The sequence below is a fragment of the Hylaeus volcanicus genome, chromosome 3 (genome assembly GCF_026283585.1).
Source record: "Hylaeus volcanicus isolate JK05 chromosome 3, UHH_iyHylVolc1.0_haploid, whole genome shotgun sequence".
Lineage (NCBI taxonomy): Eukaryota > Metazoa > Arthropoda > Insecta > Hymenoptera > Colletidae > Hylaeus > Hylaeus volcanicus.
Genome location: NC_071978.1, coordinates 114,126 through 136,297, shown reverse-complemented (window position 1 = coordinate 136,297; position 22,172 = coordinate 114,126). Strand labels below are relative to the sequence as shown.

The window sequence follows — 22,172 nt, the reverse complement described above, 5'->3', positions numbered from 1 at the left end:
TTATTTAAATGTAAGAAAAACATATAATATTGTAAATGTAAAAATTTGTATCGGCACCTAGCGGTAAACAGACTAAACTAAATTTTCGAAAGTTGTATATGCGACACTTATTATACTCCCAGTATCTCATTTTCCTTATAATTAACTTAAAATACAATTAAATAATAACCGTAAGAAATAATAAAATGGTCAACGCGTGTGCGATTATGCTAAATTTATTATTATTTTAAATATTTTATTTAATACTAGTTTTAGTACTAGTGGCGCCATCGGTAGTAAAATGCCCAAGTTTCTAGTACAAATAGTAGTTCCCACTGTTACCACTAGATGGCGCCACTAACTACAAGTCGATAATTATTGCTGCATTAAATAACTATTCATAAAAATGATAAATTTTAGTGTTATTATAAAGCATCGAATTGTATTATTTATACATTTATGTTAAATCAAAAAATTGATCGTCAGTGATGCTATCTTACAGAAACAGTGGGAACTATTTTCACTAAAAACTTGCGCGTTTTGTCACCGATGGCGCCACTGGTACCAAGACCAGTATTAAATAAAATATTTATTTTAAAAATGATAAATTTCACATAATCACACATGCGCCGACCATTTTAACATTTCCTACACTTATTATTTAAGTTTATTTTAAGTTATTTCTAAGGAAATATTTCGAGTATACATTCGAAAATTTAGTTCGGCCTATTTACCGCTAGACGGCGACACAATTTGTTTTATTTATTTGTTTTATAGTTCATAGAGTTACTTTTTTTTTGTTCCTATATCACTTATCGTATACATAACCTTTTTACATAACATCTTTCTCCTCGTTATCGTAATTTTTCATTACTTTTTATTTTTGTGCCACAGACTTTCGATACATTTTATTCAATTTTATTAGCCATACCTTGAAAAACTGAGTCGGACGACCGGTATTACGATACCATTTCCATTTCCGTTAATCGTTTTTCATCCATTTGATTAGTGATGGTCTGATGATAGCGGTGTCTCTTATATTACACATGAAACAAAGAGACCCAAGTGTATTAAGTCGCCTTGTAGAAGAGATTTTTTTATATTTATTTGTTTCTCTAGATTACGTTTAATAAATAGTGGTCATCGGTATGAAATGTTGTATAATTTTTTGCATTTTATTCTTTATTTCATTCGTACAATGGTTATTTCTTTAAACTTAATAATGCATATTTCTTTATTCTCAGTGATAAAACTGTCGGTAGGCAGTGTATAACTATCATGTACACTTATGTTATAGGTCTATCTTACACATAATGCATGAATTACATATAAAAATGTGCAATGAAAACAATTTCATTACAGTTATATTATATACAGTAATTTACAAAAGCTGAAACGACTTTATGCTGATTTTTCTAAATGATTTTTATCTAAGGCTGTATTAAATTCATCATTCGAAGAATGCGAAAGTTGCAGACATCTTCCTTTTTCGCTTCTTTGTTAGATTCACTCAAATAAAACAGAACTATCATTACGATAGCGAGAAAAACCTGCAATAACAATGATTATATAAGACTAGATTTGTTACCTAATTAACCTTGTACAGAAACTAAATTTGTAATATGTACTTTAATATTAAAAACGTTAAATTAAGTTAAATTATACATACTTTGTACGTGTTAAGGCGCTTCCTCCTTTTGTTGGATCCATCATACGATCCCAATTTGTGTGACCAACTACAAACCCCACAGCACGCATTTTTTCTTGTTCTTTACGTTCTTCTAAATCTGCCCAACGTACCTATTGAATTGAATTGAATTGAATTGTATAAATGTTACATTAATAAGTTCAAGTTATATTATCCTCCATACCGCTGACAAATTGAAAGTGTACTTACACGTTTTTTACCAGAAGTATCTTCCATATTATAATAGTCGGGAACTTGAAGAAAATCTTTCATGGTTTGTACTTTTCCTTCGTTCTTCTTTCTTGCAAGCCCATCCAAACGATCTGCATTTTACATTTACATAAAGTAAATCAACGCTAAAGAAAAAATATCTTATACAATACACGACGACTAACCTAATTTATCTTCTGCTTCCATGCGTTCCCATTTGCTTACTCCCTAAAAAGAAAGAAATTAAATAGAAATTATTTATGTCTTTATTCAATAACATCTCTTCGATCACCTTTAAAGTAATTCATATCGTTTACGCTATTCCCTAAAAATTGAAACTTACAACGATATCTTGGCCATCATCCTGACTGTCTTGACTATCTTCATTTTGTTGAGAGGGCTTGTCCTGTGTTTCTTCGCTGTCTTCCATATGAACCTATTGTAAAAACGTACAATTGCTATTCCACAAATGTATGCAAAATATGCATGGTACGAGGTAGGAAGGTGAACTTGAAAAACATACCTCTGCTATCGCCTGATCTTGTAACATTGAGTTAACATCCAATTTTTGGTGGTAACTTGGCGTGGGCTCAAAGTAATCTATAATTCTGTTTATCTCGTCTTCTGTGCGATTATGAATGTTTCTTTTTAAACAGATTTGTAAATCCATTTCCATTTCGCACACATAAACCTATAAATTGAATGCTTATGTAAAATAGTGATTTAAAAAAAAAGATTGTACCTTGTTTTCATTGTAATAAAACTTACTTTGAAACCTTTGGTTTTAGCGAAACTCCACATTTCTTCGTAATCGGATATTTTTTCATTAATACAATCGAGTATTATAAAGTTAAAGAAACCATCGGTGATATTCTTTTTGAAGGCTTTCACGAGCGATGTTACATAACTTTGCTCCATTGCTTCTTCATATTCATAGATCATTTCCTATAAAGTACAATTAAGTAAAATAAATTGTGTTAAAATATATTTAAATAAGATAATAATTCGTACTACCTCGGAGTCATTCGAAACTCATTATTACTCTATAGCGTGGCATACCTTAACTGTAACTTTCTTCCCATTGTCGTCCATAGATTCTATTTCTTTTTCGGCCAAAAAATAATCATCGAGACTTAAAATTCTTGGTGCGGAGCCTCCTTGCTCAACTTCTTTATCCTAGAGAAAATGTGAGAATATACGTCTAGAACTATATTAAAATAAATAGATGAATTATAATAGTCCAGAAAATATCGTTTTACTTTAATCAGTTTTGCAACAAATGATTTCCCACTGCCTGGGGGACCTCTTAAAATTATGGCTATTTTTGGTGGTCTGTTCTGACGACCCGGAGCACACAACAAGTCATCCACCATTGTAGAATTTGGTGTTTTCGGAAGTTCCAAAGTTTTTGGTGTTGACTCGGCCACATTCTGTTGTATATCTGTAACACTAAACCACGTGATTTTAATTTACTACGAGATCTTTGAGAGACAATCAAACTTTCGAGTTTATAAATGCACCAGTGAATAAAATATGACAATCCTTTTAGTACAACATAAAATAAAGAAAATTACCAATGAAATATAAATGATCACGAGTACGTAACAATCGATATATATATATATATATATATATATATATATATATACTTTATATATTCAAATTTGAACATTTATCCAATACTTGAAATATCTCTGCTAGCAGGTTCATAAGCAGAGTTTTTGCACAAACCTATGTCAAAGGTTGTACAGTATATTAAATATGAGAGTAAATAGAAATGCTGTTTAAATTATAAAAGATAGCAATAGCAATATAAAAAACCTGTAAATATGGTACACATTCTTCTATCACCCATGGCGGAGGTGAAAGAAACTGTAGAAACCATGTCGACACATAATAATACAAACACATAAAAATAAAATATGTTTGCTTTTCGTTGTTGTATGCTTAGTTGATTTTCAAACATTGTCGGTATATTTGATGTGGGAGAGAGAACATACATAAAATTTTGTTTAATAAATATCAACTTTCAAATCATCTAAAAATGCCCAAAATGTCATAAATTTCTAAAACTAGTTGTTAACTGTACTAGTCGTACATATTTAACATATATTTTAATCGTTATAAAACATGTGAAGATATCAAATTTTTCAATGTTGTTTTTTAAGTATACAATTCGATACTAATCAATACATTGACGCAAATAATATCAACACACAACACAGGATATCCCGTTTTAATTTCATCACGTCGCGACGTTATCACCGAATCTAATAGTTAAAAAAAAATATCTCGTATCAAAGTTAGTTAGTTTCAAGAGGGGCATGTTTTAGCTAATGCATGTCCCTCGCGAAACAAACCAAGTTTCATCTGAAATATTACTTTAAACAATCACTAGATTCGGAGATAAACGTGAAAGATTAAAATTGGAGAGCCTGTGTACATGTATAAATACGATATACTTACATATATCGCAACTAATGAAAACCATTGGTTTTCACAAAAACCAATTGTATGCGCCAACAATATCAACACAATACATTTGCGCGGTTCAGCAGTTGAAGGGATAGCACCAACTCGCATACGCAAGTCTTCATATTTTATGCAAAATGAAATATGTCCATTTCAAATAATTTATACATTGTACACCCATTGGTATAACAATTCATAGTGTGAGTTTGTTTAAGAACACAAAAGTTGTAAATGCGTTTATTTTACAGTTTTTCAACGACTAAAACATTTAAACCGCATTTAATAATTAATACAACATACCTGGTATCCGACGGCTTTGTCTCAACGACGTTCTTGTTCGAGTTTTCTTGCCACTTAATATTTCCCTTCGATCTAAAGAAAGATATATTTTCAAACTAGTTTCGTTTAAATATTAATATAATTCATGATAACTTGTATGTATATAAATGTATAAATTAAATATTCACTATTACTGTACCTCTCTTCATCTTTGTCATTCTCTTTAGTCGTTTCCTTTTGCGAAGTTTCACACCTTTCCCGGATTCGTTCTACAGTTTTAGAAAACGTCAACAAATGTAAAACTACTCGTACAATAGAATAATTCAATGAACCGTATACGCATTTTACGAGTGTAACGTTACACGTGTCCGTATTAAATTTGAAAAGTTTTCTTTAATAATAAATTGACTATAAATACAAAAATTACCTTTATTCGTGTTTATATCGTGTCGATTATTTTGATGATCTTTATTAAGAGGAGGCATACGATCTTGAAACAATCTACCTTCGCATTCTTTTCCTTTGTACTCCTCTTTCTGTCTATATTCTCGTTCGGGTTTCTTATTATTAATAAATTCCTCGCTGTCTCTTCTGTGACTGTAACCTCTAGATCGCGTAGAATCCGTTTCTCTCGAATAATGTTCGTATCTCCTCATTTTCTCTGTATAGTCCTTCAAATTTTGTTCATTTTCTTCCCAATTTCTAAAATCTTTCTTCGGATATAGCTCGCGATCTGGTACTAGTGGTTTCAAATTACCATGGCCATAATCGAAGCATTGCATAGGAGTTAGATGATCTTGAATCGATGAACGAGAAGTATGAGCATAATCGACCACTTTAACAGGTATATGTTCAATGAATTTCTTATCAGCAGCGGTGGCACCACCGTGATTGTAATTGAATTGCTTTTCAATGCAAAACTCTTTAACACCTGGACAAATAACTTGAGATTGTCGATTATCGATCGATCGTTTCATTTGCATATTAGGACCATCGAACTTTCCATAATTACATGCCAACGACGATTCTCCGTAGACAGTTTTACAATCTGTCACAGTCAAATCAGTCGTACTCTTTTCGGAACTTTGATCGGCTACGATATCGGCTTTACTCGAATTTAGAGGAGACCGGCGTAATAATTCTATATTGCTCGGCGTGCTTGGATTAAATGTTTCATTCTGAGCATGGAATGATTTCTCACCGTAACCAAAATCTTGACCAGATCTTTGATCGATGTCGCCGAAACTATTTTTCGAATATGGTTGGTTTGAATTAAACTGGCTTTGCTGCATATTTTGTTCGATCTGCATTTGGTCGTTAGTTTGAAACGTTCGTCCATCGCCGCGAATCTCGCAACTACCGGTTTCGGAATTTGTCTCTCTGCTTTTCGGACACAAACTATAATTAATTTCTCCCTTGGATCGAAACGTTCCTATTTCTCGAATATCAAACGATCTATCGGTAGGATCTCGAGACGCAAACGAACCAGCAGCTCGTGTTCCGCCGAAGCATGCGTCGCTCGAACCTTGAGATCCGAAACTTCCTTCGCCAGTAATATCACATTGTTTCTCGTTGAATCTATTGGAAAATTGCCCGTCGTTTGTACCTTTCAAGCTACTCGAATTTCGTTGATAAGCTGCCTCGTTGCGTCGCAATCCGAAAAATCGATCGTTGGCTCCGGCGAATTTTAACTGGGCTTCGTTAGATGGTCTAACAGCAAATTGCGTGTCGTTAGGACCTCGATTATCGAAAGGTTGGTCACATGCCCTACCAACGCCAAATTGTCTGTTGTTAGATCCTTGAGTTCCAAACTGGCCATCGTTAAGTCTTCTTTGAGCAAACTGCCCGTCGAACGTGGAAGGAAACTGGTCGACGTTACAACTTCTCGGACCAAACTGTCCGACGGTATTTGGGCCTGCTCGTATTCCAAACTGACTGTCGATGGGACCTCTACTGGCAAATACTCCGTCGTTGGTATTTTTTGGACGACACGGTAACGGTACGTCGTTAGTTCCTCTTGGACCAAACTGTGATTCATTCGCACGTCTCGGAGTAAATTGTGCCCTCGTTACGGCAAACTGTCCGTCGATGGGTCTTCGTAAACCAATCGACTGTCCATCGGTCAATCCTTGTAGACCCAACTGACTATCGGTAGATCTTCGAGGTCCTAACTGTCCATCGGTTGAAACGCAAGCTCCCGATGGATACGATTGATTGGCATCGGAAGAATTGAATAAAATTAAACCTCTAGGTTCGAATACGGAAAACCTGCTATCGTTGGAACATCTAGGGCCAAACAAAGATGTACTTGGTTTAAATTGCATTCCTCTCGAAATAAACAGATTATCGAGGGAACTATTATCTCTGGGATCAGGGCATTCTTGAGCGTTAACGAAGGATTTCACGGAAGACGACTCTTTTCCATCGTACGATGGATCAGTGGGTGGTTCGTTAGCGTCTATGGAAACAAGAGCCAAATTTGGAAATTCCGGAGGTGGCTCCATGTTTAAATCTTCCGGTTTTGGATCATTTTCTCCCATAAACGGTAACACATCAATTTTCTTCTTAATATCGGTACAATCGTTGTTGGCTAAATCTTCTTTTCGTTCCGTTGCTTCATTCATATCCTGTTCCGATATAGCGTTACAATTTCCAGATGGATTTTCATTCTCCTTGCCATTATTACCATTCTTTCGCGATAAATTATCTTCGGGAAATTGCGTTTCTATCCAGCTCGATGTTTCCAATAATGCTACCTTGTTTTGCACCGGATAATTTTCTGAACGATCTCTTCGCGAACTATCGATATTTTGTTCGTTTGAGTTTAGACTCGTTACTTCTGTTTGTTCTACTGTCATGTCAGCAGATTCCTCTTTATTCTCTTTACGAATATCTTTATCGATCCCAACATTCATTATTTCTGATCTCAATTCGGTATTCGCACAGTTTTGCACTTGCTGCGGACTAGAATTAGAATTAGAATTAGAAGTACAAGTAGAAGTAGTAGTAGTAGTAGTAGTAGTAGTAGTAACAGTAGCAGTAGCAGTAGCAGTAGCAGTAGTAGTAGTAGTAGGAGTAGTAGTAGTAGAAGTAGGCCCTGGAAATGAAACTGTTGGCCCATCCCGTAAATCGAATGAATTGTTACGTCCAATTCCTGTGGGACATCGCGGGCCAAATTCCAAATTTCCTTGAGCTTTCAAGTCACCGCCAGCCATTCGAAAATTACCAAAACCACCGCCAGCTCCTGGTCCGAAACTAGAAGATACTCGCGGCGGGCCAAAATTATTATTCCCAATAGAACTTTTCATAAATGGAGAATCGCCAGTGATTTTTTTAAAGCTTTCACTTAACGAACCGATGCTAATGCTTTGATCGGAATCAAGAAAACTTGGTTTAAAAACATCTAACGCAGCTCTGCGTTTCTCCATAAGTTTTTTCAATTCTGGTGCTAGTTTATCCGGTGGTTCGAATTGATTATTTCTATTAAAACATCGAGAAGTATTTGGAAAGATATTGCGTCCACCATCTCCCATGTCTTTTTGATCGAAACGATCTAAACTATTTCTGTTAAATCTATCGCATTTTTCTGTTAAGTCTATTCCATATGGATCGATATTTGTACCAAGAAATCTGTTATCATTATTTGGTCCGAAACGGTCGGTAATCGACTCGGTTCCTGATCCCATTCTATCAATTCCTGGCCCAAATCGATCATTCCCAGATCCAAATCTATAGCTATCAGTTCTGAAACGATCATTACCAAGTTCAGCTCGATCGTTTCCTAAACCGAAACGATCATTTCCAGATCCAAATCTGTCATTTGTCGAACCAAATCGATTATTTCCTGGTCCAAAACCATCACTTCCAAGAGGATATCTATCGTTGGTGAAATTTATCTTCTGTTGACCGAATTGTTGACTATTACTTCCTTGTTCTTTATAATTTCGATCGTCTCTTCTAAATTGCTCCGATAAAGTTTCCGATACTCGTTCATCGTTTAATTGATTGTTGTAGTTATCGTTTCGTTGACCAAATAAATCATTCGGTCGGAACTGATCGTGTGGCGTGCCATCTTTTTGTCGATTAGATTCATTAATACCAAGGTTACTTGGATGATTATGACCACCGCCACCACCACCACCACCCATTGTGCCAGTTTTATTTAAACGATCGTTACGCGGAAAATGTCCGTCAGGACCGGGTCCATTGTTCGAACTAAATGAAGGAGGAGGAGGAGGAGGAGGAGGAGGTGGAGGAGGAGGAGGAGGAGGAGGTCTTCCCTGCACATTCGATGAAACCAGCGGTCGAACATTTGTATTTTGTCGTATATCGTTACTAGCAAAACCCGGCGGTGGCTGGGAGAAATTTGGAACATTTGAAAAGTTTGGCGGTGGTTGTGTAAAATTTGGCGGTGGCATTTGCGTCGATGGTGCGCCAAAAGATGGCGGAGGCACACCAGTTATAGACTGAAAGTTACGGAAACTCGACATATTTACTCCTGCGTTATACTGTGGCGTCCATTGTTGAGAATTCCAAAATGACGAAGAATTCATTACGTTAGAAGACATCATATTCATATTCATATTCATATTCATATTCACTGGTAACTGGGCTGTTGTCGATTGTGGTGTAACTTGACAAGAGGATGTTATTGTCGTTGTTTGAACATTGGTTGCCGTAGTTTCTGTTGCTGGTGGTGGCGGCGGCGGTGGCGGTGGAGGTACACTGCTATTTTGTTTTCCAGTTAAACCAAGGGTTTTTCCAATGCCTAACAAATTGTTGATCAATCCCTGGTTTTCTGTACTCGACAAAATATTCATTATTTTATCATCACCAGGTAACTGTTTATTTTTCTCAACTTCTGTCTTAGTGGCTGCCTGTTTTTGCTGTTCACGTTTTCTACGCATCTGTTCGCGTCGTTCGATAAGCTTCTCCCGCCAGGATGTCCACTTTGCTTCGTACTGTTTGTACTGGGTCTGCAATTATAATAAAAATTATATCCCATTTTAGTCGAATTCTACCTAGTAGACTAGGTAATTTACTTATACCATTTTAATTAATGCATTACCCGTTTTTCTTTATCGATGCATCAAAGTAATAGCAATCGTAACGTTACTTACCTTATCTGGGTGATTAGCATTTTGCTCTTTCCACTTGTTAAATTGCTCCTCCCACTGTTTAAATTGAGCATCGAATGTTTTCTCAGCCTCTGTTAATTCTTCATCTTCAACTTTTAATCTTTTAGCACTATTACATTCACTAACGCTGCTACTACCGCGTTTACCGGTTAATATATTTTCTTTGATATTATTACTGTTTTCAGGAGGTAGCGGTGGCTGATTCGGTGGTAAAGGAGGATTTTGAGGACAATTCTGTGCATTAGCTTGCACTGTGATATTTGCATTTTGTTTAACAGGAAATAATGGAAGATTGTTTTGATGTGGTGGAGGCATGTTTGTAAATTGATATGTGTTTGGAGGTAATGGCGGTTTTGTGTCTTCCTTTGGAAGAGGTGGTGGAGGTTGTACAGTTGGTAATTGTGACACCTGATTGGCTAGGTTCATATTCTGCACCGATATATGCTTCATCGTTTCTTGATACTGAAACAAAATTTAATCAACAATCATTGAATAAACGCCGATCAGTGTAATGTTTAATGTGATTGAAAACAAATAAATTATTTTCTATTTTTCATTCATTTTTCATTCAAACCAAAACTATACTTGAAAGTTTTACTATAAACACATCAGGACTCTAAACATTCGGGCACATTTCTCGCGATAATAATATTTTAATATACTTTCATTCGAGTCATTTAATAAGGCGAATGGTAATCCCATATACCTTCTCTCCGTATTGAGCTTGCCATTGCTGATATTGTTGTTGCCATTGCTGCCACTGGGCCCAGTTTTGTTGTTGAGCTGCAGCCCATTGTTCTGAAGTGTATCCACTGGGTGCCTAATAAAAAGAAACGATAACTTTATTATTATTCATTATAATAGAATTATAATACAATTGCTCTGCTCTTGGCACCTAAATAAATTAACACATTCTGCTATAAACCTGTTCGATACAGAAATCTCTTGCATTCGCAACATTTCCGACATTAATATAGTTACACCAAATGTATGAAATAGCCATCCAAATTTTTAATAATTTATATAACACTCGATAACTTTCATTAAAAACTTAATTATTCCGAACTGGAGCTATATAATATAAGAATAGATTTTTAATTTTAATGCGATACTTACCGGTTGACTATAATACTGCATGTATGCTTGCATCATAGCCATGGGATCTGCTCCTGGTGCAGCATAACCAACTGGTGGTTGTGGCATTGGAGTGGCAACAGCACCAGCTGACAATTGCCATTGGTTCCAATTTTGCATTTTTAAACCCTCTCTCTAGCAAATGGTTTGCTAGCGCATTCCAAACTGTTTTATCATATAATAGAAGACAAAAGTCACATGCTTACAAAAGTTAGCTATAGTATATGATTTTAAAAAGGACATAATAAATGCCGATAGTTTTTTTGTGACTAGAGACATATGGAAGATTCAAAGATCAACTTTATTTTCTTAAATGAAATTTGAAACTTTTTTTTATAGCAGTATTCATAGAGTTTACAACAAATTTTAAAAAAAGAAAGTATTAAGGAGTATCTATCAAAAAAATTAACAATTTCTGAGGTATTCGGCTACAAAAGCATCGTTGAACAATGCTTTGTTTACATCCAGTTAGATTCAACGTACGTGTGATATAATAATTTGCAAATCACAGTTCCACTGTTTTAATAGGCGAATAATGCCGAAATGACTCGTAATATTTGTATCTTTAAAATTTGTTGTTCTATCGAACTCTCGCATAAAAAACTTTTAAATATTTAATTTAAAAGTACAAAGTCGATCTACAAATCTCCTCTATACTTTCATTGGCAAAAAAACCATCGTGTATATATTACATCTTCTCTCAAAGCTATACAACTTTAGCATCGTGATCTGTATATTCTAGGACACGCTATATATTACCTGAAAGCCTACGCGAAACAATATATTTTCCTACGGAATGCTTGTAGTTAATTCGATACAGCGTGATTCTTTTGCTACTTTTCTACAAAGGCTATTTCATTATCCAGTGAACTTATTTTGTTCACTTAATATAACAAATTCAATAAATTCGTAGCGTAACAAAAGTTTTTTAAACAGATCGACCTACTAAATATTTTTATTGGGAAATAAAATAGTTTCTCGTAAAAGAATTATCGATGTGTTATTCATAGAAGTTTGCACAAAGATATACAAAATAATATTAATAAATAATACACACGATACGTGATATAAATATGAATAATTGTTATACGATAACAATTATTAAAATATATGAAAATAACAAAATATAAGACACACTATGTAATCGTGTAGTATATTCGTCAAAGGTTGTAACAATACAACGATAGATGTACAACAAGCTACATATTGTAATACACCTTTTGTATAATCTTAATTGCATTGGAATATATGTACAAGTGGTGCACAAAACTTGTGCTATTAAACGTGTGTTGTTAACATATTCAAAAAGGATGTTCAATGCATCAAAAGCCAAGCTGGGTCGAGTAAAATGCATCGAATTGATGAATGTACGATATGAAAATGACAGACAAGTACAAAGTACATTTATTTTTCTTGCATATTTTAAAAATATCAAAGACATAAAATGCACGTCGATTAAATATCAACAATTCATTGATACAAATTCAAAAATATGCTATGACAAGTAGCTCTACGCAATCGTCATAATTTTTAGCGAAAAATTAAATTCCATTTATTTATCACCAATATAATATAATAAAATATAATACAATAAGCGCAATAGAATTTTTATAGGTTTCTTGTATCGATATAAACAGCATTTGTACTGTTCGTACATGTAATATAAATCGCGCACCGCGAACAATTCATATTTAAATATATGATATATGATCTTCCGAGTCCTTAGAAAAGTGTACAAGGATAAAGGATGTAATTGTAAATACATGAAATTAGAAAGTAATACTCACAGCTGGATATATTCAGAAAGCAGGTGGAACTTTTGATGTAGAATTCACGAAAACCGTACTTGCTTAAACAATTACTAATGAAAATTGGCACATTAACATTAACATTAACATCGATGGTTGAAACTAGTGAAACTGATATAAATGGCGGCCAGGCGGCAGACGGCTGACGACGATCAGAACAGATCAGAATGGATCAGAAGACCAGGGTGAACCAGGCTGGCCATACTCGAAATTGCTCGCAATGCTCACAATCAATTCAGATGGAAAATACTAACAGTAAATATCTTGAAGATAGATAGCCAGCACCAGGTGGCGCCTGAATCAGGGATCAGGGTCGAATCATTGGCTTGGCGCCTGTCTAGATGTTTATATGTCCTATATCATTGCCATTGCAGATTGCATACAACGATCATACGACACAAGTACAACTAATCTATATACTAACAAGATTGTCTTTGCTAACAATGATTTGATTCTTTGTTACAATGTCGAAGGCAAAAGTATCCGCGGAATGGAGAAAGCGCGTAAAGTCCGAATACATGCGTCTACGACAAATGAAACGCTATAAACGGGCAGACGAGGTCAAGATAGCTTGGAATCAGAATCGTAAGGTTATGTCTGGTCGGTATCTCTTCTTTTCGTAATTGAAACAAAACTTTTTACCTGACTCATTTTCTATCGTTTGATCAGTTAAAGTTACGAACATGTTGCTTGTTTTCTTACAATGCTGCCGTTCTCTTTCGTATAAATTTATAGCACTATGCCCATAGTTTACAAACACATCCAGAAACAAGAAATCTAATTATGCATAATTTATGATTGAACTGTACGATTAGAGCTGTTAACGGTTGAACAAAAACGATGGACGGATGGAAAGGCGATGTGGCTGGCTATGCAAGATATTCCACCTCATGTTTCTTGCATGAAAAAAGCGGAAGTTACTAGCTCTGATGGAGATATACAAACATGTCCTGTCAAAATCATTAACGCTGTCACTCCGATACCAACCATGTACACCTGGGCACCTATACAGCAAAATTTTATGGTCGAAGATGAGACAGTGCTACACAATATACCTTATATGGGGGATGAAATTTTAGATCAGGATGGTACATTTATCGAAGAGTTAATAAAAAATTACGATGGAAAAGTATGAAGTCAAATTATATGTTATAATTTTGTTATAAAATGGCATAGTGTAGAATGTGAAGCTTTATAAATTATAGGTTCATGGAGACCGAGAATCTGGTTTTATGGATGATTCCATATTTGTGGATCTGGTAAATGCTTTAACGCAATACGAAAAAGAAGATAAGGAAAGAGAACAAACGAAAAAAGGAAAGGAGAAGGAAGAGGATAAAGATAAGAAGGATAACAATATTAAAACAGAGGTCAAAATGGAAAAGTTATTAGAAGATGTTAAAATGCATGGGAAACCATTTCCATCTATGCATATATTCAATGTAAGTTAATAATCACACAATCATTTTGTTTTGTTTGCTCTGATTTGTCACATTACCATTTTAATTTAAGGCGATATCCAGTATGTTCCCTGACAAAGGCAGACCAGAAGAATTAAAGGAAAAATACATAGAATTAACGGAAAGATCAGATCCGAATATCCTGCCACCAGAGTGTACGCCAAATATCGACGGAGTAAACGCTAAGAGCGTACCGAGGGAACAAACTATGCATTCTTTTCACACACTTTTTTGCAGAAGGTGCTTCAAATATGACTGCTTTCTCCACCGTGAGTATAATAACACCGAGTAAGTTTTGCTCTTTTCGCGACTCGCATATCTTCGCCTACCTTGCTTCTAAGCACTATACAAGGTATAGCGTTACGGCCATACACGCTGGATTCCCGTTGCAAATGGAACACTTATTAATCGCAATAATCTATGATTCTTGATTTATCGTAGCAGCCAGGGGATCATCGCCGCAAGGTAAAGAACAACATTGCGCACAAACGACCGTGTTTGAGCAATTGATTCTCTTTTTTTTTTTTTTTTTAATTTTGTTTAGCACAAAGGCATCATCAAGGATTCGTCTGCAAATTGAATTTTATTCGTCATTTATTGTCCGTCTACTACCTACGTTTACCTCGTTCATTTATTTATTTATTTATTTATTTACTTACATTGTGAAATATATTTACGCTAAATTTACTACGTTACTTATAGGTCTTCAAGTCTGTCATCCGGGACCGAACCTGCAAAAACGGAAGGGACCCGATTTGAAACCATTTTCTGAACCGTGTGGAACGGAATGTTACATGCACTTGGTATATAAGAGAAAAACAAACCAAGATCTCTCTAGATGAAGATGCAAACGTAGGACGCGTGTAATACTAATAACACATAAATACCTTTTCTTTTGTAGGAAGGAATGAAGGAGAAACTTGCAGCGCAAGCAGCTGACGTAAAAGACGAGGAAAGTGACGAAAAACGCGGAGGTCCTAGAAAAGTACGAAAGCAAGCGAGTGTAGATTCTGGGAATGAAGCGAGTAGCGAAGATAGCAATGATAGCAACAAGTATAGTCAGGGGGGTGGTTGTCAAGGTAAAACGATTGACTGTTATAAAAAAGAAAGTCGCTTTTCATTGTACTCTCGACACAAATTGTTAGCTATTCATTGGACAGTTTTGTCTGTCTAAAAATGTGTCTGTGAAATGTATCAAGTACCATATAACTTGCTGATAGGATTAATATATGTATGTATATAGACCCTGATTAACTAGTAACATGTTGCATTAGATTTCAAACAGAATGTCAATAAAGAAACAAAGCCAGAAGAGTCAATGGAAGATCAAACACAACCGGAAAATCAAGTGCCGTTCATGCTGCTGGGTCTCGATAAACGTATAAAAACAGAAAACGAACTTTCGTGGACTGGTTCAGAGCAAAGCTTGTTTCGAGCTCTTCACAAAGCCTTTCCCGGCAATCCATGTGCATTAGCACAAATAATGTTGACGAAAACTTGTCAAGAAGTTTATCAGTTTGCACAAAAAGAAGCTTCGGATATTCCTGCGATCGAAAATTTAAAGGACTTTACTCCGCCGCGAAAGAAAAAAAAGAAACATCGGCTTTGGTCGATGCATTGCAGAAAGATACAACTGAAGAAAGACTCTGGTAATAGGATATATGCATAAAATAAATAACGTGTTATTTAATCGTTGTTTAGTTAGATTTTAATGTATAAATTATCGATGTTTTCTTTCGAAAGGTGCTAATCATGTCCATAATTTTGCACCATGCGACCATCCAGGAAGACAATGCGATAACTCGTGTCCATGTATACAGGCTCAGAATTTCTGTGAAAAGTTTTGTCAATGCAGCAGCGAATGCCAAAATCGATTCCCGGGATGCAGGTGTAAAGCTCAATGTAACACGAAACAATGTCCGTGTTATCTAGCCGTAAGGGAATGCGATCCAGATCTTTGCCAGACGTGCGGTGCAGATCAGTTTCACATTACCAAAATATCCTGCAAGAATGTTAGCGTTCAACGTGGTCTTCGTACGTGACACATCTACATTTTCTTCTTCTTTTTTCCCATTGCCCTTTAGCTCATCTATTTATCAATTATAAATAAACTATATTTCAGATAAACATCTTTTAATGGCACCATCCGACGTGGCTGGTTGGGGAATATTTCTTAAAGAATCCGCAGGAAAAAACGAGTTTATCTCGGAATATTGCGGTGAAATTATAAGTCAAGACGAAGCTGATAGAAGGGGCAAAGTATACGATAAATATATGTGCAGTTTTCTCTTCAATCTTAACAATGGTAAGAATATCGTAAAATAATGGTCGGTTTAATCTTACAATTAAACTTACGTACGAATGTACGATTGAGTATGAATTTTAACTTTCAGACTTTGTTGTGGACGCTACGAGAAAGGGAAATAAAATTAGATTCGCAAATCATTCGATAAATCCTAATTGTTACGCAAAAGTGATGATGGTAAACGGTGATCATAGAATTGGTATTTTTGCCAAAAGAGCTATTCAACCTGGCGAAGAATTATTTTTCGATTACAGGTAAAGTAAATTACCTTTTCAAATGATATTGCTTGTGCATAAAAGATTCATTTTTCTTTACAGATACGGACCAACGGAACAATTAAAATTCGTGGGTATAGAACGTGAGATGGAATTTTTGTAATGTATACAAGACTTGATACCGAACATCGATGATAATGTAACGTTATAAAAGATGTATAAATGTGTAAGAATATTGTACAAATCGAACACGTACATATGTACTTGTCATATTGGATGTCTGGCGTGCTGGAAATTCATTCAATTAGTTTCACATTTTACGTGTAAGGCTCGTTCAAAAATTAACCACTGATTGGCAGCGTTTTCCGTAAGTCAACCGTTGACTAAACCTATCGGTTCGGCGTTGGTTTCGAAGCACTGTATGAGAAAGAATAGGGTTCGATCTACTTTTTTTTTCTTTTTTCTTTTTTCTTTTACGTCTCGTCACGAATTAGAGGGAACCTATACCAAGATTGCAAAATATCTTTATACTTGAGCAGTTAATAAAATACATTTAAAAAAAATGCCATGATTTTATAGTTACTCATCAGCTAACACACGTAATTTTAGATTGTGGTAAGCCTAGCAAATAGCTAGAAAAATGTATTATACGGAATAAATGTTAATCGTGAAAATTACGCGGACATCTCCAATAGAAAAGATTGAAAAGAATTTTTGTTGGACATTGAGCAACTGTTGAGATTAAAAGCTTAGGTTTTTCCATAAATGGAACCGATGCGCAATCATTTTTTTAGCTGGGTATCCGGTGTTGCCATCGGTCGATAGTCGGATCGATCCGACAACGTTTATCTTGGTTACAAACAGTTTGCGGTTCGTTTTATTTTGGACGTAACTCGCTATTAATAAAAGGGCATGAGGTGGCGGTCGCTACTGCCAGCACTAACAGTAACTACCAGTACTAGTACCACTGCCGCTGACACTAGTTGTCGGCGCAACTACCACACAACGTAATGAAACTGTACCGTGCTTCAATTGATGCTTCTGTACCGCGTAAGTACTTTTATGCACATACACATGCACGCAAATACGGACAGTATGGCACTTGATTCGCGGTCACTTTTTACGTCGAACGTTCATTTTTCGTTGACAATTTCAACGTTACGCTTCTTTACGTGGCCGCTAGAAATTTTTCTCCATTTACTCCGTTCTACACCACCACGTTCAACCTGGTCTTATATTTATCTATTGTTAAAAACTAATAATCTTTTTTTTTTTCGATCGCGACATTTTTGATTATCATCCGTTAATTTTTTGTTTGTTAACGATTACGACGATGAATTCAATTAATTTCGTAACGTGTATAATAAGTAATAAAGTTTGAACGATCAATGTTGTTTCAGAGAAGTCGGAGGAATGCGTTGCGAACGAAACGAATGTCGAAGAACTAGAAGAGCTGCGCGACAAGTACGAAGGAAAATTAACAGCATCCCTTTATACCGGCACTCTATTCGTCTCTGTAATTGCTTCGATTTTCGCAATAGGAGTCCTTTGCATCACAAACTATCGGGTAAATTCGCTAATCGATCGCTTCGTCATATTTTATGACCGATGTCTGTTGGCATTGACACACTATCATACCAAGTAGCAGTTGTAAAACTGCTACTTTTCCGTCGGAATCAAAGCGATACGCAAGTATGCAAGGTAGTTTCTTTTTACAGGACTTGTCCCAAGTAATTGTTCCTGCATCGAGTTTAACGATAATGCTGTTCTCCTCGTTGAGTTTGTTGCTCCTGACGCAGCTACCATCGACTTTAACGTCGATTAGAACTCGATTTCTTATCGGTTTCGCTTCTTCCACGATCCTTGGTCTTGGAATTTTGATTCTTCGAGGCTCGGTGCCTTTATTTGTAACGATCCTTGCAATGGTTGCCGTATTACCAAGAAGCAACCGACATACTCCGACAATTCTTGCAATTATTTTTATAGTCGTGCATTTGGGTGGAAAATTCGTATTTTCCGATTACTCGAATTACTACCAAATAGCTCAGGTATTTACTAGCTTATTTCTCGATCTTTTTCCTCCAAATCTCGTTTCTTTCATTTTCACAATATGTATAGTTTATATTTATTCTCACATTTATTTTTCGTACAATCGGGTTCGCGTTGTACCATTTACTCGGTCACCGATCGTTTTACTTACTTTTAATTAGATATGCAGCGAAATCGTTTTCCTCTTGGCGGCAGTACTTGCTGGTTCGTATTACAGTATTCTAACTGCGAGAGCGCACACTAAAACCTTTTCTGGAACGAAAACGGTCATCGAATCCAGAATAAAGTTAGAATGCGAAAGGGAACAACAAGAACAATTACTGTTGAGCGTTATTCCGGCCTATATAGCTGCAGAGGTAAGTCTAGATCTATCTATACATAAACATAAACATAAACATAAACATAAACATACATATAACACGTATGTATTTATAATGTATGTAACGTTCGAAACAGGTGAAACGGAGCATCATGCTGAAAATGGCAGACGCTTGTCAGGAAGTTAGCAAACATCAACAAACCAGATTTCACGAAATGTACGTGCAGAGACACAACAATGTCAGGTAAGGAAAAATGGAAAAAATATATTCCAACAATTACAATGTTCTAATAACTGAACCGAATATTCTTCTACTTGCGCGGGAGTTAGCATTTTGTATGCAGATATCGTGAATTTTACGCCGCTCTCGGAACAATTGTCAGCTTCGGATCTAGTGAAAACGTTGAACGAACTTTTCGGAAGATTCGACCAAATTGCACAGGTAAATATCTGCATCTCCTTTTACGTTTCCTTTTCCCTTAGGTAAAGAAAAATCAACGCTCGAATAGATACGTGTTAAAACATTTACATGTTACGTGTACCTTTTTAGGATAATCAGTGCATGAGAATCAAGATCTTGGGTGACTGTTACTACTGCGTTTCAGGACTGCCGATCTCGCGGCCGAATCACGCGTATAACTGTGTAAACATGGGACTCGAAATGATAGATGCGATTAGGTATACACGTATGTATATGTATACATATAATGTAAAAAATAAACAGAGGGTGCCACTAACGATAAGCGTAACTTTATCAGGTTTGTTCGCGAAGCAACGGGATTTAACGTGGACATGAGAATCGGAATACATACGGGGAACGTTTTATGCGGAGTACTCGGTCTACGAAAATGGCAGTTTGACGTTTGGAGCGACGACGTTACACTGGCAAATCACATGGAAAGCGGAGGTTTAGCGGGGTACATTTTAGTAAAACGTACTATCGATCACGCATATACAAATGCATATTTTCATCATAACCGCTTATACCATTTATATTTACCAAGGAGAGTACACGTAACTAAAGCCACCCTGCTTCACCTCGGTGACCATTTTCAAGTCGAACCTGGTAACGGAGGATTTCGAGAAAGTTATCTTGCACGACATAACATCGAAACTTTCTTGATAGTACCACCGAAGGTAAGATGACTCGATTCCTATTATCTAATCCAACTTTAACTTGCAACTACTTGTTGATTATCACATTATGATACACGTATATGCCGTCAGCATCGGCATCCGTGCGTAAGCAACGGTAAAATAAAAAGAAACAAATGAGAATTAAGAGACAAACTCTTGGTCAACGAGGTCATTTAAACGCTTATCAAATATGGATAGATCGTTTTCTAAGTTTAAAACGCGCGCGCGCGCGCGTGTGTGTGTGTGTCTACTACATGTTCCAGAGTTCAATTGTGATCCGTATTTAAGAGACCGCCAATTATGTGATTTGGAAAAGTTGATCAGTGTCCTCGCAACGTAGGCCAAGGTCGTTTCAATTGGTGTTTGGATGAAAAATGTATTTTTATAAAAACATAAGTTGTATTACAAGTCAAAGTTTGTGCAACATGAAACAGTCCCGGGCAGTAAATTTATCTGGTATTTTATTAGAAAAGCAGCCAAGAAAATTCAAAGGATGACATCAGTGAGCGCGTACATTGTGGCACTGCTTCGGTACCGACAAGGTAAGGATACGATATCGTTTAATGATGTTGTTCTATTACTCTGTTCTATGTATAACTGTGTTACGATTACCATAGGTAGCCAATAGACATTGATTACTACCTCGATTCTCGCAAAACTTTTCTCTATTGTCAAATATTTACTCCTGCAATTTCTTGAAACTTGACATGTACGGACCTATCGACGCGGTAGCGATATGCGTTTTTATACATATACATATACGATTTATATGTATGTATATATGTACATTTTACATAGTCTACCCTACTGTCAAACAGATCAAGACCGAGTAGCAAAATGACGAAATACGTTGAATGTTGGGGAGCGGATAAACCTTTTGCCAATATCGCAGAAGCTACGCTTGCTAAAAATATCGGTTTAACAGTAAGTAAACGAGTTATCGAGTATGTTTCTCCTTCTTACTGTTTACCTTGACAGAACGACAAAGGAAAATGTAACATAATAAATCGTACTATATATTGTACTATTTAAACAACTCGTTATCTCTGTTTCTTTCAGAGCATCGCCATGATCGAATCGAATCTTTTAGCGAACAGTAATGTCAATTGTTTCATCGACGTAAAGTAAGTTGTTTTTTTTCTCTCTAATTTCAATCGGTGTAACGCATATCTAATCGACGCTATTTATATGTCTACGTATCCGTTCGAACGCGACAGAGAGTGGTGCAAGGGTAACAGCAACGGTAACGAGGGTATGTCACCCTTTACTTACCAGTTCAACGATCAAAATCAAGAACTTGAATTCCGCGAACAGCTCGACGAACAGTTCCTTTGGTATCTTCTCGCCTCTGGTACATTCTACGCGATGATCTTCTGTATTCAGATCATTTACTTACCGAAGTAAGTAAGTACTTACATATCTTGTAAAATAGCGAGTATCATTAGGTGTAATCCCTTTTATTCTGATAACAAATGCTACATCTACGAATCGAAAGGAAGCGAAATGAAAGGTATGTGGACATATCCTAAGTTGTTGTTGAACGCATCCATTCTGTTACAGAAGCGCGACAGTTTACGGCTGTTTCGTAGCAGGTTTGTTACTCCTGTCGACTTTCGCTGCGACTTGTTGGTTAGCTAGCAGATCCGAAACCGAAGGCAAAATTTTCCGGCGTCCGTTAGTTTTAACCAGAGCCATCAGAATAACGGCGTACTTGGTTACTGCGTTCCTGTCTACCGGCTCGTCCATGTTGAGTCTCATCGATGTCGATCAGACAAACGGTTACGATGTCGTGCCAGTACGTATGAAACTATGATGAAGCTCGTACGGAAAAAGCTTGACATACATCCCACGAGTAAGAAAAATATTCCGATAGAAAACCGTCTCTCTCTCTCTCTCTCTCTCTCTCTCTCTCTCTCTCTCTCTCTCTCTCTCTCTCTCTCTCTCTCTCTCTCTCTCTCTCTCTCTCTCTCTCTCTCTCTC

The 22,172-nt window shown here is 36.2% G+C and overlaps 3 protein-coding genes across 12 annotated transcripts in view; 2 read left to right on the top strand and 1 right to left on the bottom strand.

The window, feature by feature from the left end:
• Window positions 1-1,130: 1,130 nt before the first annotated feature.
• LOC128873727 (uncharacterized) lies at window positions 1,131-12,905 on the bottom strand. 2 transcript variants are annotated; one of them, XM_054117499.1, is made up of 16 exons: window positions 12,687-12,905; window positions 10,882-11,064; window positions 10,472-10,585; window positions 9,748-10,227; window positions 5,055-9,603; window positions 4,827-4,896; window positions 4,649-4,720; window positions 3,136-3,325; window positions 2,936-3,052; window positions 2,645-2,821; window positions 2,400-2,567; window positions 2,220-2,312; window positions 2,062-2,104; window positions 1,877-1,989; window positions 1,649-1,779; window positions 1,131-1,529 (listed from the first exon to the last, which is right to left on the bottom strand). In XM_054117499.1, exons 2-16 carry the CDS (start codon window positions 11,017-11,019, stop codon window positions 1,511-1,513), a joined length of 6,474 nt encoding a protein of 2,157 aa, XP_053973474.1. In that variant the 5' UTR covers window positions 11,020-11,064; window positions 12,687-12,905; the 3' UTR covers window positions 1,131-1,510. The 2 variants fall into 2 exon arrangements, with proteins under 2 accessions (XP_053973474.1, XP_053973475.1); XM_054117500.1 differs by having other exon boundaries at window positions 10,882-11,049.
• A 166-nt stretch (window positions 12,906-13,071) lies between these two features.
• Window positions 13,072-16,950, top strand: LOC128873731 (histone-lysine N-methyltransferase E(z)). 4 transcript variants are annotated; one of them, XM_054117512.1, is made up of 12 exons: window positions 13,072-13,307; window positions 13,523-13,836; window positions 13,913-14,149; window positions 14,220-14,436; window positions 14,612-14,632; window positions 14,870-14,970; window positions 15,069-15,246; window positions 15,442-15,816; window positions 15,911-16,201; window positions 16,290-16,472; window positions 16,561-16,726; window positions 16,790-16,950. In XM_054117512.1, exons 1-12 carry the CDS (start codon window positions 13,172-13,174, stop codon window positions 16,848-16,850), a joined length of 2,280 nt encoding a protein of 759 aa, XP_053973487.1. In that variant the 5' UTR covers window positions 13,072-13,171; the 3' UTR covers window positions 16,851-16,950. The 4 variants fall into 4 exon arrangements, with proteins under 4 accessions (XP_053973487.1, XP_053973486.1, XP_053973488.1 ...); XM_054117511.1 differs by having other exon boundaries at window positions 14,609-14,632; XM_054117513.1 differs by lacking the exon at window positions 14,612-14,632 and having other exon boundaries at window positions 13,073-13,307.
• Window positions 16,951-17,093: 143 nt separating this feature from the next.
• The window catches only part of LOC128873729 (adenylate cyclase type 2), a 16,741-nt gene continuing 11,662 nt past the window's right edge, over window positions 17,094-22,172 (top strand). For 4 of the 6 annotated variants that reach the window (XM_054117502.1, XM_054117501.1, XM_054117506.1 and 1 more), the window contains exons 1-14: window positions 17,094-17,737; window positions 18,088-18,254; window positions 18,406-18,735; window positions 18,898-19,092; window positions 19,193-19,299; window positions 19,386-19,497; window positions 19,606-19,733; window positions 19,814-19,972; window positions 20,060-20,192; window positions 20,661-20,734; window positions 21,011-21,116; window positions 21,252-21,316; window positions 21,410-21,592; window positions 21,753-21,987. In XM_054117502.1, coding sequence (XP_053973477.1) covers window positions 17,698-17,737; window positions 18,088-18,254; window positions 18,406-18,735; window positions 18,898-19,092; window positions 19,193-19,299; window positions 19,386-19,497; window positions 19,606-19,733; window positions 19,814-19,972; window positions 20,060-20,192; window positions 20,661-20,734; window positions 21,011-21,116; window positions 21,252-21,316; window positions 21,410-21,592; window positions 21,753-21,987 — 2,034 coding nt within the window. In that variant the 5' untranslated portion in view covers window positions 17,094-17,697. Of the gene's footprint in view, window positions 17,738-17,802; window positions 17,917-18,087; window positions 18,255-18,405; window positions 18,736-18,897; window positions 19,093-19,192; window positions 19,300-19,385; window positions 19,498-19,605; window positions 19,734-19,813; window positions 19,973-20,059; window positions 20,193-20,660; window positions 20,735-21,010; window positions 21,117-21,251; window positions 21,317-21,409; window positions 21,593-21,752; window positions 21,988-22,172 lie in introns of those variants that run through there. The other 2 variants (XM_054117503.1, XM_054117505.1) reach the window with 2 other exon arrangements.